At 45.1% G+C, this 14,665-nt stretch overlaps 1 protein-coding gene across 1 annotated transcript in view; it reads right to left on the bottom strand.

The window, feature by feature from the left end:
• The window catches only part of SPTA1 (spectrin alpha, erythrocytic 1), a 64,281-nt gene that overhangs the window by 45,977 nt on the left and 3,639 nt on the right, over window positions 1–14,665 (bottom strand). Inside the window, exons 4-15 of the mRNA XM_045086620.1 lie at window positions 13,292–13,432; window positions 12,425–12,571; window positions 10,353–10,486; window positions 9,661–9,805; window positions 7,217–7,371; window positions 6,126–6,261; window positions 5,918–6,019; window positions 5,591–5,728; window positions 4,851–4,961; window positions 3,267–3,344; window positions 2,965–3,120; window positions 761–965 (exon numbers count right to left, since the gene is read on the bottom strand). Coding sequence (XP_044942555.1) covers window positions 761–965; window positions 2,965–3,120; window positions 3,267–3,344; window positions 4,851–4,961; window positions 5,591–5,728; window positions 5,918–6,019; window positions 6,126–6,261; window positions 7,217–7,371; window positions 9,661–9,805; window positions 10,353–10,486; window positions 12,425–12,571; window positions 13,292–13,432 — 1,648 coding nt within the window. The remainder of the gene's footprint in view (window positions 1–760; window positions 966–2,964; window positions 3,121–3,266; window positions 3,345–4,850; window positions 4,962–5,590; window positions 5,729–5,917; window positions 6,020–6,125; window positions 6,262–7,216; window positions 7,372–9,660; window positions 9,806–10,352; window positions 10,487–12,424; window positions 12,572–13,291; window positions 13,433–14,665) is intronic.

The following is a 14,665-nucleotide window of genomic DNA, read 5'->3' as shown; positions in this document are numbered from 1 at the left end:
TGGGAATTTTTTTAAGAGCTTACAGTAGGGCCTGAACACTTTCAGATATGTGAAAAAAAAGCATCATCAAACTCCATTTATAAGAATAAAAGTTTTTTTTTTTTTTAATGGGATTGGGAGAGGGTAAACCACAAGAGACTCTTAATCTCACAAAACAAACTGAGGGTTGCGGGGGGTGAGGGGGCAGGGATAGGGTGGTGGGGTGATGGACATTGGGGAAGGTATGTGCTATGGTGAGTGCTGTGAAATGTGTAAGCCTGATGATTCACAGACCTGTACCCTTGGGGCAAATAATACATTATATGTTAATAAAAATAATTTTTAAAAAGAATAAACTATTGTAAGAACATCACATGTGGTGCTGACAATCTTGTGATGTCTGCTTTAATAACCTGGGGCAAAATATCTTGTCTCATCTATAGAAAATCTAACTTAAGAACACCAGTTTCAAGTGCATAGCCAATACTGGATTCATGGCTCTGGAATATTTGTTAAGGAGACAGAAAAAAAAAAAAGTGGGAGCAAAGTGAAAAAAACGGAAGTAATTTCACTTAAACCTGTGTGCCTGAAGAAAACATAAAATTGTATGTGTATAATGTGGTAAACTTATGTTAAGTTATAAAAACTCTGTTCAATACAGGAAGAAATGAGTAGCCTCCCTTTTTATGGAGGTCACCAGGAAAATTCAAAGTGGTAGAGATTAAAATGCTAGGTTTCAGAACTTAGGAGGTAGACGTTCACCAAAACCTCTGCTTCTCACCTTTCTGCTCTGTAGCTGCCAGCAGCTCCTTCCAGAGGCTGACCACCTCGTCCATACGCTCGGCCACCTTGTCCGAGGCATAGTGATCAGCCTCAATCATCTCCTGGCCAGTTTTCTCCAGTGTGTCGAGCAGGCGTTGATAATCTTCCAATTCATTTTTAAACTCCTCCTGCTTTTGAACGCGGCTCTTCAAGTTCTGTATGTCCTAAATCCAAACGATGAAGGAAACTTATCCGAAGAATGGGGAGCAGAAATATTGAGGATTGGGGTTACTTCTCACTATAAATACAACTGCATTAAGGAGAGGAAACAAGGGAACTGTCCTAGTTCAACTACTGAGCCAGGGAACGTGAACAAACTCATGTGGCCAACCCCTCCTTCTAGCCACACGTCACACATGGCTAATGGATTTGTGCAGCCTAGACAGCTCCTAAAGATCATTTCGAACAGGGCACGCCAGGCAAGAATTAACAATCAGACATGATCAACAACAGCCAAACTACGGGGAGAACCCAATATCCATTGTCCGATGAATGGATAAGTAACAGGTGGTATATATAAGCAATGGAATATTACTCAGCCATCAAAAAGAATGACAGCTTGCCATTGGCAATAACATGGATGGATCTAGAGTGTAGTATGCTAAAAGGAATAAATCTGTCAGAGAAAGACAAGTACCATATGATCTCATTCATATATATGGAATTTAGGAAACAAAAACAGATACTCATGGGGGGGCAGGAAGAGGAAGGCAAACCATAAGGAGACCCTTAATGATGGAGAACAAACTGAGGGATGATGAAGGGAAGTGGGCGGGGGGATGGGCAGGAAGGGGGGTGGGGATAAGCAGTAGGTGTTTAGGAAAGTGATGGACCGTTGCACTCTCCTCCTGGAACCCATTTTACCACATAGGTTCATTAATTCAATTTTAAATAAAAATTTGAAATTTAAAAAAAGGAAGGAAAAACAAACACAGGGAGCTGTCATGAATGATGACAAAATTTTTCCCATTTCTGTCTGATGCATAATCTCTTCCTCTAGAGAAGATCTGTATACCTTCTGTACGCAGGAACCACACCTCCTCCCAAGAACACAAACACATATTGCCAAGTTTAACAAGATGAAAGGTACAGATAAGGTGCCCATAGCTCTATAAAGATATGAAACAAAAGTAAATATTGTGAATAGGTATTGGCCTCGAAATTAGGAGACTCATTCTAGCCTCAGCTAAGTGTGACAGTGTATGAGTGTATATATGTGAGTATAATAGTTTGCAGGACGTAACGCTTGTGAATGAAAAATCCATGTTTTGCACAATCCCAACGTAGAGAAATCTATGACTTAGAGAGAAGTCAAGGGTTTCCCAAAGTCACATAAATAAGACAGAACTAAGAGAATTCAAGCCCAGGTTCACCTTCTCCAGAATTCATGCTCTAACACTTATGTTAAACTGCCTTCCAAATAACTGGGTAACTCTGCACAAGTCACTTCCCAATTCAAATCCTTGGTCTCCTCATCAATAAAATGAGGGGACTACAAAACTGTGTAACTCTGCATTATGTCAAACCTTGAGGTTACCTTTAGGTTCCGAGGAGCTTTGAGTAAATTTGAACCTACAACGGGGATCAGACATAATGTTTTTCTATGACGCGGTGCAGAGGGAAGCAGCAGAGGTGGTGGAGGGACAAGAAGCAGCTAAATAAGGAGCCGTGCCTCCCTTCCCCCACTCCGCTATAAAACGGTAGAAGTTGTGCTGGAGAAGGGTGCCTGGATGCACTAGTCAGCTAAGCATCTGTCTTCGGTTTAGGTCCTGATCCCAGCATCCTGGGATCAAGCCCCTGTGCCAGGCTCCCTGCTCCGTGGGGGGTCTGCTTCTCCTTCTCCCACTGCCCACCCCCTCGTTTTCTCTCTCTTTCAAATAATTAAATAAAATTTAAAAAAAGAAAAAGAAAAGGGATAAAAGAAAAAAAGAGAAAAGAAGAAAAGAAAGGAAAGGGAAGGGAAGGGAAAAAAGAATTTGTGCTGAAGAAAATAAATGAGAGGCTGTGGGACACAGAAATCCGGAAACCAGATTCTTTGCTTTTCACCAAGTATGGTGCCTTGAGGGGCTCAGGGCAAGAGGTTCACCAGGCTTTTCAGCTCTAGGACTCCAGTCCCCTGACACAGTCCTGATGAGTGTGCCCAGGGTCCGAAAACCCACGTACCTTGTAATCTTCATCGTCGGCCAACTTCTTTTTCTTATTGATCCAGTTCTTCAGGTCATCTGAATCTTCATAGAGTTTCTGCAGAAGCCAGGAATCCTCCAGGAGTTTGCGCCGAGTGGCCGCCTTCTTACGTAGGGCATCCCGCCGGGCCAAGAGCTGCAAAAACCAAGATGAGACTCATAGTCATCAAAGCCAAGTAGGAACACATGAGATTCACTGCCCAGCTCGGTCCCTGGGCCCCACCTCCTCCCCGGGCCCCAGGGCACAGACGGGCAGACACGCATTCGGGGCTTCGGACGTACGCTATCCCGCAGAGCAGCAATGTTCTCAGAGTCGTAATGGCCGCCATTGATCAGCTTCGTTGCATTGTTGTCTACGGTCTGAAAAGCAAAACAACAAAAACTGGAGTGGGTTTCCCTCAGTGTCCCCTGAGTAAGTGGCCACCACTCGGTTAGCTCTTGAAAGAGAAAGCATGGCAATGTGGGAAGTGAACAACTCTCAGGTCAGACATCTGGGACCTCGTTCTGATTTCTATTACAAATTCCGTTTCAGAATGTATCGTTCAGTTAATTACTCTTTGATGCCATAATATTTTTAATATCGAGGTTATAGTAAATGAATTTTGATGTCACTTGAAGGTGAACATTTGATTTATTCTTAATTCTTTTTTAAGACTGTATTTATTTATCTATTTATTAGAGAGAGTGAGAGAGAGTGAGCATGTGTTCAAGTTGGGGGAGAGAATCCCAAGCAGACTCCATGCTGAACGCAGAGCCCTGCTCAGGGCTTGATCTCACGACCAGGAAATCAAGTCCTGATCTGAAACTTAGAGTCAAAGGCTTAACAGACTGAGCCCCCCAGGTGCTCCTGTTCTTAAGTTTTCAAGAGGAAGCACTGTGGATATCGTCTTGTGCCATGGCCAGCCTCTCGCTCTCACTCTCTCACTCTCTTGCTCTCCCCCCCCCCTCTTCTGCCCGATTATATGTATTCATATCTCTAGCCTCACAGGAAGAAGGGCTAGAAATTTTTACTCATATTCTTACATGAACTTCTCAAATTGTTAGAACTCAGGGTGCATTAAGTGATAGAGAATGGGAAAATAATCTAAAACACATGATAACATTTTATAAACAACAACTTAGTTTATACTGTTTGTTAGTTTTTACCAATAAAAATCAACAGAACAAGCATATGGATGGATAAGGACCATATTAATCCCTGTATTGACTTGGAATTCTATTGTTCTGGTTGCTGCTGTTGCCAGTGGTAGGATGTATGGGTTAAAAGCCAGAACCGGCCGAGGGGACCGCCAAAGACATATAGTACATTGGATCAATAAAATCCTCCCACACTTGTCTGAGCCCGGCTTATACATTGACCAGTTTCTGGGGCATCATAGTGTAGGGTTCACAGGAAAGCTGTGGGCACTTTGGAGAACACAAAGCTGAAGATGTACAGGAAAAGAAGAGTGTTGCTTAGACATCTAGATTTTACTAGAGAAAACTAAATGGAGACATTACTGGAGAGGAAAAAAAAAACCTGAAAAAGTAAATAATACACTATAAACTTCCAAGTCATGATTCTGTGTCAAATATGGATCCAATAGTATCTATTTATGCTGCAGAAAAAATAAAACAATCATCAGGTCATTGGGAAAACATAAGTGGCTAAAAAATTCCTCTTTAAAAATTTTCTAAATATGCTTTGTGGAATAAAAAAAGGGATGGTAAAAATTGGTATGATTACTTTTCTCAATGTTTGCTCTTTTGAAAAGAACCCTCATGTTATGTCTAAAAGTGACGAGTGGTTCTCTCTAACGACGGGTGTTGTATGAAGTGACACAAACAAACACAGAGCAGGTGCCCACGCCAGAGCCCGCATCTCACTGTGATCTTCTCCTCCTGGGCGGTGAAGGCCTCTTCAAAGTCATCATGCTTCTCAAGAAGGGCTTCCACACTGCCCAGGGAGTTCCCCAAGTCCTCATTCTCCAGGAAGGCCTGTAGAAGACAGAGACACATCTCAGCTCTTCCTCATTGGTGAGAAACATTGCTTTTGGAGCATCTCTGAGACAAGGACTAAGGATGGAGAGGAGACGGTGGGAGAGCAAGGTGGGATATGGTGGGCCGGTGGGTAAGGACCAACCTTGAGCAGCAGGAACTTCAGACTCCTCCCCAATCCTCTCACACAACTTGATCACCTTTGTTTCTGGGTCTGTCCACATAGAGTTGTCCTGGCCAATCCCTGCTCCATTCTGACTTCCCAACACTCCCCCAAGAGGACCAGTCACCTCCTCCAGGAAATCTCTGGTTGAACGTTCCCTGACTCGTCACAACTTTCTATTCCTGATCCCTCAGAAATATGATATTCATCTGGCCTTATGTTCAGTGGAGGTTAACGCTCCTCTGCTGTGTATGTAGGTATTCTTCTAGTTGTCTGTTCATGAGGGAATTGTAAGAGCCTCAAAGAAGGGGCCAATCTCATCTTCTTCCTGTACATCACCCTCTACTTCCTAAGACAATCTCCAGCCCACACAAGTGGTTGTGAGGGAGCTGACAGTAGTCATGGGATAAATGAGGGGTGGAGGAAATGGCTTCTGGACACTGGCTTGGCCCCTCCCCCCCATTACCTCTTGTCTGCTCATCCAGCTGTCCACCTGCTCGCTGTCGCGATAGAAGAGGTGCAGGTACAGGCACTGCAGGTACTGAAGCTGCCGCTGGTCCCACAGCCCCAGCAGGGCCGCCCAGCTGTTGGCAAGTGCTGTCATCTTTGGAAAGGAAGAGACAACATGAGCATCTAGTAAGTGCGAGGGCTTTGGAAGGATGCACACATGGACAAGAAGTGGGCTTTTCTCTCACGACTTCAAGGTCTGAGTGGGTAGCATGCTTCATATTATGATGAGATTAAGTGGGACTAAATATGTATCAAAATTCCACCCACTGTTCAACTGGGTTACCTTTTCCCGAACTTCTTCAGAGGCTTCATGACCAGCATCTAGCAGAGCCTGACCAGTCTCATCGACAGATTGGAATCGCTCATCGTAAGAGTCAATCTCGTGCTGTGGCCACAAGACAAAATGTCTTAAAATGCAGCAAGAAACCTTCTGGCACTCCTGGCCCCTCCCTCTTCCTCCCACCGGGTGGCGGGGGGCTCTTCCTGTCTACCTTGTGTTGTCGATGCCTGTCCAGCAAGGCCTCCCCGCTAGCCACGTCTGTGGGCAGCTCATCAGCACTGATCAGAGCGGCCTTCTCCTTCATCCAGCCTGAGAGCTCCTCATAGTCCGATAAGAACCTCTGGTACCTGCGGGAAAGGTAAGGTAAAGGACAGGAAGGAGAAACCAGGTGCACATGGACCGAGCCAAGAGTTAAGGTTGGGTTGAGCTGAGACATGCAGTCCTAATCCTGCCCCTTCCTCCCCCTTCCCTCCCCCTGATGGGCTTCCTGTTCCTTTAGTGGGGCACGTCGGGCAGGTTGTCCTTCACTCCAGGTTGCTGACTCCTAGGATGGGTGTGTCATTGTGTGATGACACATCGGTGCCTTGCTTCTCCAACATCACAAGGTCACACCACCCCAGAGGCCCATGAAGTGAAGTCAAGTCCTCCCAATGAGGCCAATAAATAAGACATGACACATGAATAACACGGGGCACCTGGCAGGAAAGGGGACCAGTGTTAAGGTCAGGAGCCCTTGCGTGCCTTAGCTCATCCTTAACCCTATGACTAAAAACAAGACACTAAAACGTTTACCTGTTCAAATAATTAAATGCTCACCAGGTAATTTGGAATTGTAAAAGTAAGATCAACACTGCTCTCTGGTGTTTTAATGACTAACTATAAACATTAACTACTGAAATGATGGCCAACAGTTTGGCAAGCTAACCTACATTCAGGAACTAATTCTAGATTTATTTTTACACTGTTCAGCTTGGAAATATACTTCAGTTCCTGAGCTAGGGCTGGGGATTTTGATGCTTCTTCAGCTGCTTCTCCAGGTGCGTGGGCCATTTTATAGCATTCTACAGTTTCTAAGTAGAGGAAGACCAATGGGGTACAGTGCGGGGAGGAGTCGCTCTGGGTGTTACGTCTGCCAGCAGAGGGCTTCCCTTAACAAATAAAGCTTCCTTTGCCTCCACCACCAGCAGGCAGGAGGGCTGGGTCCCTCATTATTCCATTCTTTTCACTCTTTATTTCTGCTTTTGATGTCATATCTGAACCCTGTAGAGATAGTCAGAGCAACAGAGAGGAGGGATTTCTGACCCATAAGAAGCCTCCAGCTTCGCATATCTGTTGGTAGCCAAGGCTCGAATGTGCCCCCAGTTGGAGACTAGGTCCTCTTTCATCTGCTGGATCTGAGATGCCTCTGGAGGATGGGAAAGCATCAGCTTGTCTGCTCTGGCACATAACTCCTTCACCTTTGGGATGAAAAAGAAACCTAATGGGAAATCCAAGCATTCTGATTCATCCTGACAAAGTCTTATGGGAGGGATCTGACAAAACAACTAATAACTATTGATAACAGTAACATACTTATTAAATTAAAATAAATAAAGATATTAAATAAAATACATAATAAATATAAAAATAACAAATAGTAAATTAAAATGTTAAAATAATTTTATTTATTTTTTATTGTGTTATGTTAGTCACCATGAAATACATCATTAGTTTTTGATGCAGTGCTCCAAGATTCGTTGTTGATGCACCACACCCAGTGCTCCATGCAATACGTACCCTCCATAATACCCACCACCAGGCTCACCCCAACCCCCTCCCCTCCAAAACCCTCAGTTTGTTTCTCAGAGTCCACAGTCTCTCCTGTTTCATCTCCCCCTCCAATTTTGCCCAATTCACTTTTCCTTTCCTTCTCCTAATGTCCTCCATGTTATTCCTAATGCTCCACAAGTAAGTGAGACCATATGATACTTGACTCTCTGCTTGATTTATTTCACTCAGCATAATCTCCTCCAGTCCCGTCCATGTTGATACAAAAGCTGGGTGTTCATCCTTTCTGATGGAGGCATAATGCTCCATAGTGTATATGGACCATATCTTCCATATGCATTCGTCTGTTGAAGGGCATCTTGGTTCTTTCCACTGTTTGGTGACTGTGGCCATTGCTGGTATGAACATTGGGGCCTTCTTTTCACTACATCTGTATCTTTGGGGTAAATACCCAATAGTGCAATGGCAGGACCATAGGGAAGCTCTGTTTTTAATTTTTTGAGGAATCTCCACACTGTTTTCCAAGGATAGTTCTGTATGAATACGCTAACATACTGCATCAGCAACAATAATGTACTGACCACTTCTGTCTCTTATCGAGTGCCTACTGCTCAGCACTGAACATGCACTCAATTATTGTCTTTTTAAAATAACACTCAGAAGCAGAAACTATTTTTATTTCCTCCTTCACATGAAAACTGAGAGGTGAAGTATTTTATTTGGTCAAGGTCATTCAGCTACTAAGTGTCAGAAGCAAGGTTGGACCTCAGACTGTTCTTCACCACACTCTATACTGTCTCATAAATACTGTTGTGAGAATCAGAGAGACACGTTTGCCCAGGAGAATTTCTGCCAAGAATTCTAGCAGTGCCAGACCATTCTGTGAACAATTCCTAAGGAGCAGGGTCATTGGGTCAAAAATGTGGGTATGTGTGACTTTCCCACACGCTACCATTAGTGCTTACATTATATTTAACTACAATCAGGTGTTGTCTAGGATTTAAAATTTCATTATCATTATGCATCAAATCATGGGATTTTATTATTCATTATTAGGGGGAAAAGTCAAAATACAAAAATGGAGAAAGAATGAAAGAAATAGAATAATGGAATCGTTTTCGGAAACTGGTTCTAGAGACAAAGCTATGGTCGGGGGCAGCACATGGGGACCTTCAGGGCTGACTCCACTGAACACACTCTGGAGGAGTTGGTTGAGGTTGTGGGTAATGTTGTAAGGGGAAGAAGCAAGGATGGGAGCCTATGAGGGGCAGGGGCTACTCCAAGTTCAACCTGCCTCTGTCTCCTCCCCTAGAGATAGGGACTAGGGTCTTCCAGCTTTCAGAAGAGAACAGAAAAGTGGATCTAGTAACATGCTCTAGGTGTCCCTGAGTTTATCTGAAGGGAGAAGATAAGAAAGAAGAAGGAAGGAAGGAAGGAAGGAAGGAGGAGGAGGAGGAGGAGGGAAGGAAGGAAGGAAGGAAGGAAGGAAGGAAGGAAGGAAGGAGAAGGAGGAGGCAGATGGGGAGGAAGAGGAGGAGGAGGAGGAGGGTGAGAAGGTGAAGAGGAAGGAGAAATGTCTTCCCTGATCCACTGAGAGAAGGACAAAGAGAAACCGGATTCGGCGGGAACTGACAGAGATGTGGTTGGACAAAAGGAAAGATTCTCTGACTGCAGGTCCTGGATAAGATTAGGGAGCCATTCCTGGAGGTAGCTTTGTGGTTTTTAAATCCTGAAGTACATTACAGAACACACACACACACACACACACACACACACACACACACGAGTGTATAAAACACGTACATATATTTAAAGAAAACTCCATGGGAAAGTTATGAACTAGAACAAGGAAGTGTATTCAGGGATAAGGAATTTCTCTTTATCAAAATAGTGAATTTACTGTGTCCTCTGGAGGCAAGGTATCCACCAAATGCCTCTCCCAGGCCAAGAGACCAGCCAGGCTTCCAACAGGGGCTTACCTTGTCCTCCATGACTGCAAGGCTCCTCTCAAGGCCCTTGTGACTATGAAACAGGGCCTCAGAGGTAACAAGGTCTTTGCCGTAGTCCTCAGAGGTGACTTGAGGCTCCTTCTCCTTGATCCACTGAATGGCTTCAGTCACATCCCTGCCAGAGAGCCACAGGAGTCCCAACAAAGTCAATGGCAGGCATTCCAGGGCAAGCAACATACACAGCAAGGACCACCCTGGTTCACTCAGTTAGCAATTACCTTGAGCTCCTTCTCACTAGCAAAAAGTAATGTAAGAGTTCCTGCTTGTAATGGTTTCCTTTGAGATGAGAGGCCTGAGTGTTATCTGGTCCTTGGGCCTCTAGATACACTTCCCATATCTGGGTCAGCTCTTACTGTCTTTTTTCTTCCCACTCAACCTTCCACTCCCATCCAGGTCCTGCTACACGTTCCTTATCTCACAGCACTTCCATCACTAACTCACCTGTGTCAGATTTATTGCTCTGGGCTCCAGTCACCACACACTTCGCTGTCGTAACTACAGTTGTTGTAACTACACTCTCCCTTGCTGCCTCAGGTGCAAGCACATGGTTTACTCTGGTTTGAGATACTGGCCACTAATTGCTAACTGTAGCCAGAAGCTAGCACAAGCACAAAGACGGTGCTGTTGCAGAGTTTCCCATAATGTGTTGGCCAGATTCATACCTTCTGAACCGCTGGAGGTCTGCAGCACTGGACAATGTTTCCTGCCGCTGCAGAGCCAGACTGAGGAGACGTTCCCAGGCTTCGTTCACCTCATCCTGCTTCAGCTTGATCAAGGGCAGCTCAGGATGGTTCTCCTGGAAGGAAACCAGGGCCGGGGATAGGCAAAAGTGAGCCTATTCCAAAAATCATTGAACACGTCTCATTCCACACTGGTTCCTACTTTGCCAGGAATAGAGAAAGATCATCTAGCCAGATGCCAGTCTTCACCATAGCCCTGTGCCCTAGTTTTACCAAGATCCAGAAGCCAACCCATCAGATACTCTATCTTTGTTCGCGACCCTGGGAAAGACGATTAACAGATCGCCCGGCCATGAAGTTATTCTCAAAATTCCACCTTGTTGATGCCTGCCAAGTCCCCAGAAAACCCAGGAAGAAAAAATTCCCTCTGTGAACTAGGACTTTATTTTCCAAAACTCTACTACTGTAGTTCTTAACTCCTTTGGGGTCCCAACACCTTTGAGAATCTAATGAGAGATGTTTCCCTCTTCCCAGAATTACATGCACACACATTTAATTTTGCAGAAAATCTCATACGTCATTGCAAACCATCTGAAGCACTGAGATGTATGTATACTAGATCAAGTTAACGGTATCAGCCTATTTGGACACTTGGCAATCTGGAGCAGTTCCTATGCATCCAAACCTTCCTACTCCCTCTGCCCCTGTCTCTTGCAATTCCCATCCCCATTCTGAATCCTCTCCAGATGGAGTTGTCTACATTCCCCTTCCTGAATGCATGGCCTTTGTGTTTGTAGCTGTGTGCAGGTCTCACTCCACAAGAGCAGAGGCCACACTCTCTAAGAATCAATGCATCCTATGGTCGACTAGACAAAACGGCCATGTTATTTTGCCATGAAGCCCTCCTTGCAAGAAGGGAAGTCCATTTCCTCAGGCTTTGGGTCTGGGTTGGCCTCGGCCTGGGTTACCGTAGAATGTGTCTGGCATGATCCAAGCTCCTGCCCCTTGGTCTCAAGAGACCCTTCAGCTTCTGTTCTTACCTTCGGGCCACTGACACATACACAAAGCATGCACTTCTGGAAAGTGATAGCCAAGGCCCCAGACATGAGGGCAAGGCCATTTTAGACCCTCCACCCCAACTGTCGCCCTTGAGGTAGGGTCAGAAGAATTGCCTAGCCAGGCAGCCGAATCACCAAATTGGGGAAAAAGAACATGTTTGTTGTTTGAAGTTTGGGGGCAGTGTTTTAGATAGCACTGAACAACCAAGAAACTTCCACAATGAGACAAAGGTGGCGGAGAGAGAAAGTTTAGAGATTAGAAACATGACCTGAAAAAAAAAAAAATTTGGAGATGCATTTTACTTCCTGTACTCCAATACTCATTCAGCCTGAAGTCTCGGGTCTGTTCCTACAGAAGGAGTGTCCCTGTACAAGAGCTGAGACAATGAAGAAACCAAATGGACAGGCACAGCAGCCGACGGTCAGAGTTTCTAGTTCCCTCACAGCACATGGAATCAGACGGGCTCCCCAGTCTTCCTGCGTATCCTAATATTATTTATGCCCACACCAAATTGTTTGCTCAGATGCTGAAAATCTGTTTAAACACTGTCTCGGAGTGAATGAAGGTAAAACTGCCTACCTTCTTGCCCCTCTGACTCACAAAAACATCATGTATAATGGCATCGTATACATTATGAGAGCGCACTGTTACTTTATATCCTTTGCTACTTTGTTCTGGTTCTTCTTCATGAGGAAAAGGTACAGCAGGAACATGGGTGATGGGCCTTCTGCCCAGGAGTGACCTTGCTGTGGTCTAGGACCTCCACATGCATACGTGTGCGCACACATACACTGGCTCACCCGCCTCTATTTCCCTGGACGGGCAAGAGATGGACCCAGACAGGAGAGGAAATTGCCCCTGGCATGTTGCCACAGGGCCATGCATCCCTGTTTTCTCACAACGTCCCAGGTCCTTCTTAGCCTATCTACTGATGGCTGGAAGGTTTTGGACCCCAGAACCTTTCCCCCACACTGACCCTTTGCTCCCCACCTCACCTCGGCGGACTCTCTGGCATACTTGTTTATTTCTTCCACTTTCTCTCGTCGAGCTTCCAGGTCTGCCTGGAACTCCTCAAACTTCTTATGCAGAGCCTCGGTGCGCTCCCAGTCCTCACCCAGCTCCACGGACGTCACTATTGTCTCCTGTGGGTAAAGGCAGGCTGTTGAGTCACTAGCAAGTAGTTTTTTGCAGTTCAAATGCCCAAAACCATTGCGCACACTCCCAGGAAAGCTCAGAAGGAATGGCTGGTGGAGCCTTGGAGAGGCCCTTCAGGAGAGAGCCGGAGGCAGGAATATATTTCCTGAGGGAGTATCCTGGTCCCAGGGACATTACTGTTTGGGGTAATCCTTCAGAAAGATCAGGAACATTGTTGGTCAAGGCTCCTGGAAGTGCCCTTGTGTGTTCTGGAACATGAAAAATAAATTCATCCTGATTCTACTCAGTTCAACCCACTGGTATCTGCAAAAGCCCTGGACTGAGCCCTCACGTGAGTGCCTCTTCAGTCCTAACTATAGGCCTATCCATCAGGTACTCGGAAAATAGAAACCTCCTTAGTTATATGTACTGAGAGGCAGCCCTTAGGAGAGGAGCTAGCAACACCCTCAGCCTGAACCCAGAGTAAGAGCAAAACTTAGGAGGAGGAGCGAAGATTGGTGGGAGGGAGACAGGGCACTTTTCCCCACATACAAGGTCACTGATCTCTGGGATACCCCTAAATCTTTGCCAGAATGGCTTCTTAGAAGGAACAAAATCCAGAAATAGACACCCAGAATGCTTTCCAGCAGCCTGCATTAGATTGCCGGGGGGGGGGGGTGCCTGGGACAGGGATGGAAAGTCCTGCTTGTGTCCTGTGGGTCCCATACCTTGTCTCCGATCCACTCCAGGATGTCAGCGCACTCCTGCAGGTACTGCTGAAGCTTCAGGGCCCGCAGCAGCAGGACGCCCCTCTCCTGAGTCAGCTCTAGCAGCAGGTCCCATAGTCTGTGCAGTTCTTCCAGATGGGCCTTTGGGAGGAGACACAAAACTGCTCAGGCACCGCACCTACTGAGGAGCGGCAAGACATGGAGATGTGTGCAGAGAGGGTCCTGGATAAAAATTGCATTCTCTCGTGCATTAATTGCTCAACAGATATTTAAAGGAGGAAATCGATGTGCCTCGGAGTAGATGTTAAATCCAGCCACACGTGATCTGCCACACGAGAAAAAAATGTAAAAATGCTTTGAGGTTTTAGAGGATGAGAGGGTCATAAGTAATGAGACAGCATGGAATAAGGATTCACGTAACAGTGCTCGATTTCAATTGAAGCTTGAGAAGCAGACAGGATTTGGACAGGTAGGGGACAGGCAGAGGATGTTCTAAGTACGGGCAAGTCATGGAAGAAATTTAGCATGAGCTGTTTGCCAGGAACAGTAAGAGCTACAATGTTGCTAACTAATAATGGAAATTACTGGCACCAAAGCAGTGAGAGAATTTAAGACTGTGTAATTGCAGGCTTTGATGCCAGGTTAGCTTAGAAGATCACAGATTATATAATTTATCAAATTCAAGGTACTGTCTATGTCATGTCCTCAGAAATCTGGAATTTTTCAACTATGCCATTGTTTACCGTAGCCACGAGATCACATTTCTCCCTGAATTCTCCAGTGCTTGTGGTTTGGTGGAGCTCAGTGAGTCTGATAGTTGTGAAGATGTCTCAAACATGTCTTAACTATTTTAATTAATGTAGGTGATTAGTGGCACACAAAGCTGTGAGTAATATAGAAAAAATCTATTTTATATCAATACATAATTTTTGAGACTTTTCTTGTTACAGACTATCCTTTTCAATAAGGATACTTCTTTAGCTTCTGTTAAGTCCATGTTCTCCGACCATATTTTGTTGACAGTAAAATGGACCACAATTTGTATGAAGTGTAGAAAGACCATGTCACATAAATTCGGTGTGACAATTTCAAACAAACTTCAACAGTAAAAACAAACAAATCCACTTGTGCACGAGAGATCCTGAATTGACTCTATCAACACAAATGTGTTGGAAGAGCATGCGAATTGTCAGGAAAGAACTGATAGATTAGTGATGAATTCCAAAGTGATGGCGGTCTTCAGTCCTCAGGGTTCAGGGAAGATTTTCTGAAGAGAAGGGATTTTAGAAGCTTTTTGAAATGAGCAGAAGAGTGGGATTTGAGAACTATAATATTAGTCGCAGCATGTGGGCTGTGAAGGGAGGGAGGTATCAC

This window comes from Mustela putorius, unplaced genomic scaffold (genome assembly GCF_011764305.1).
Source record: "Mustela putorius furo isolate JIRA1106 unplaced genomic scaffold, ASM1176430v1.1 tig00000997_pilon_pilon_pilon, whole genome shotgun sequence".
Taxonomy (NCBI): domain Eukaryota; kingdom Metazoa; phylum Chordata; class Mammalia; order Carnivora; family Mustelidae; genus Mustela; species Mustela putorius.
The sequence above is the reverse complement of the archived record's forward strand: the minus strand, read 5'-3'. Positions and strand labels throughout refer to the sequence as shown.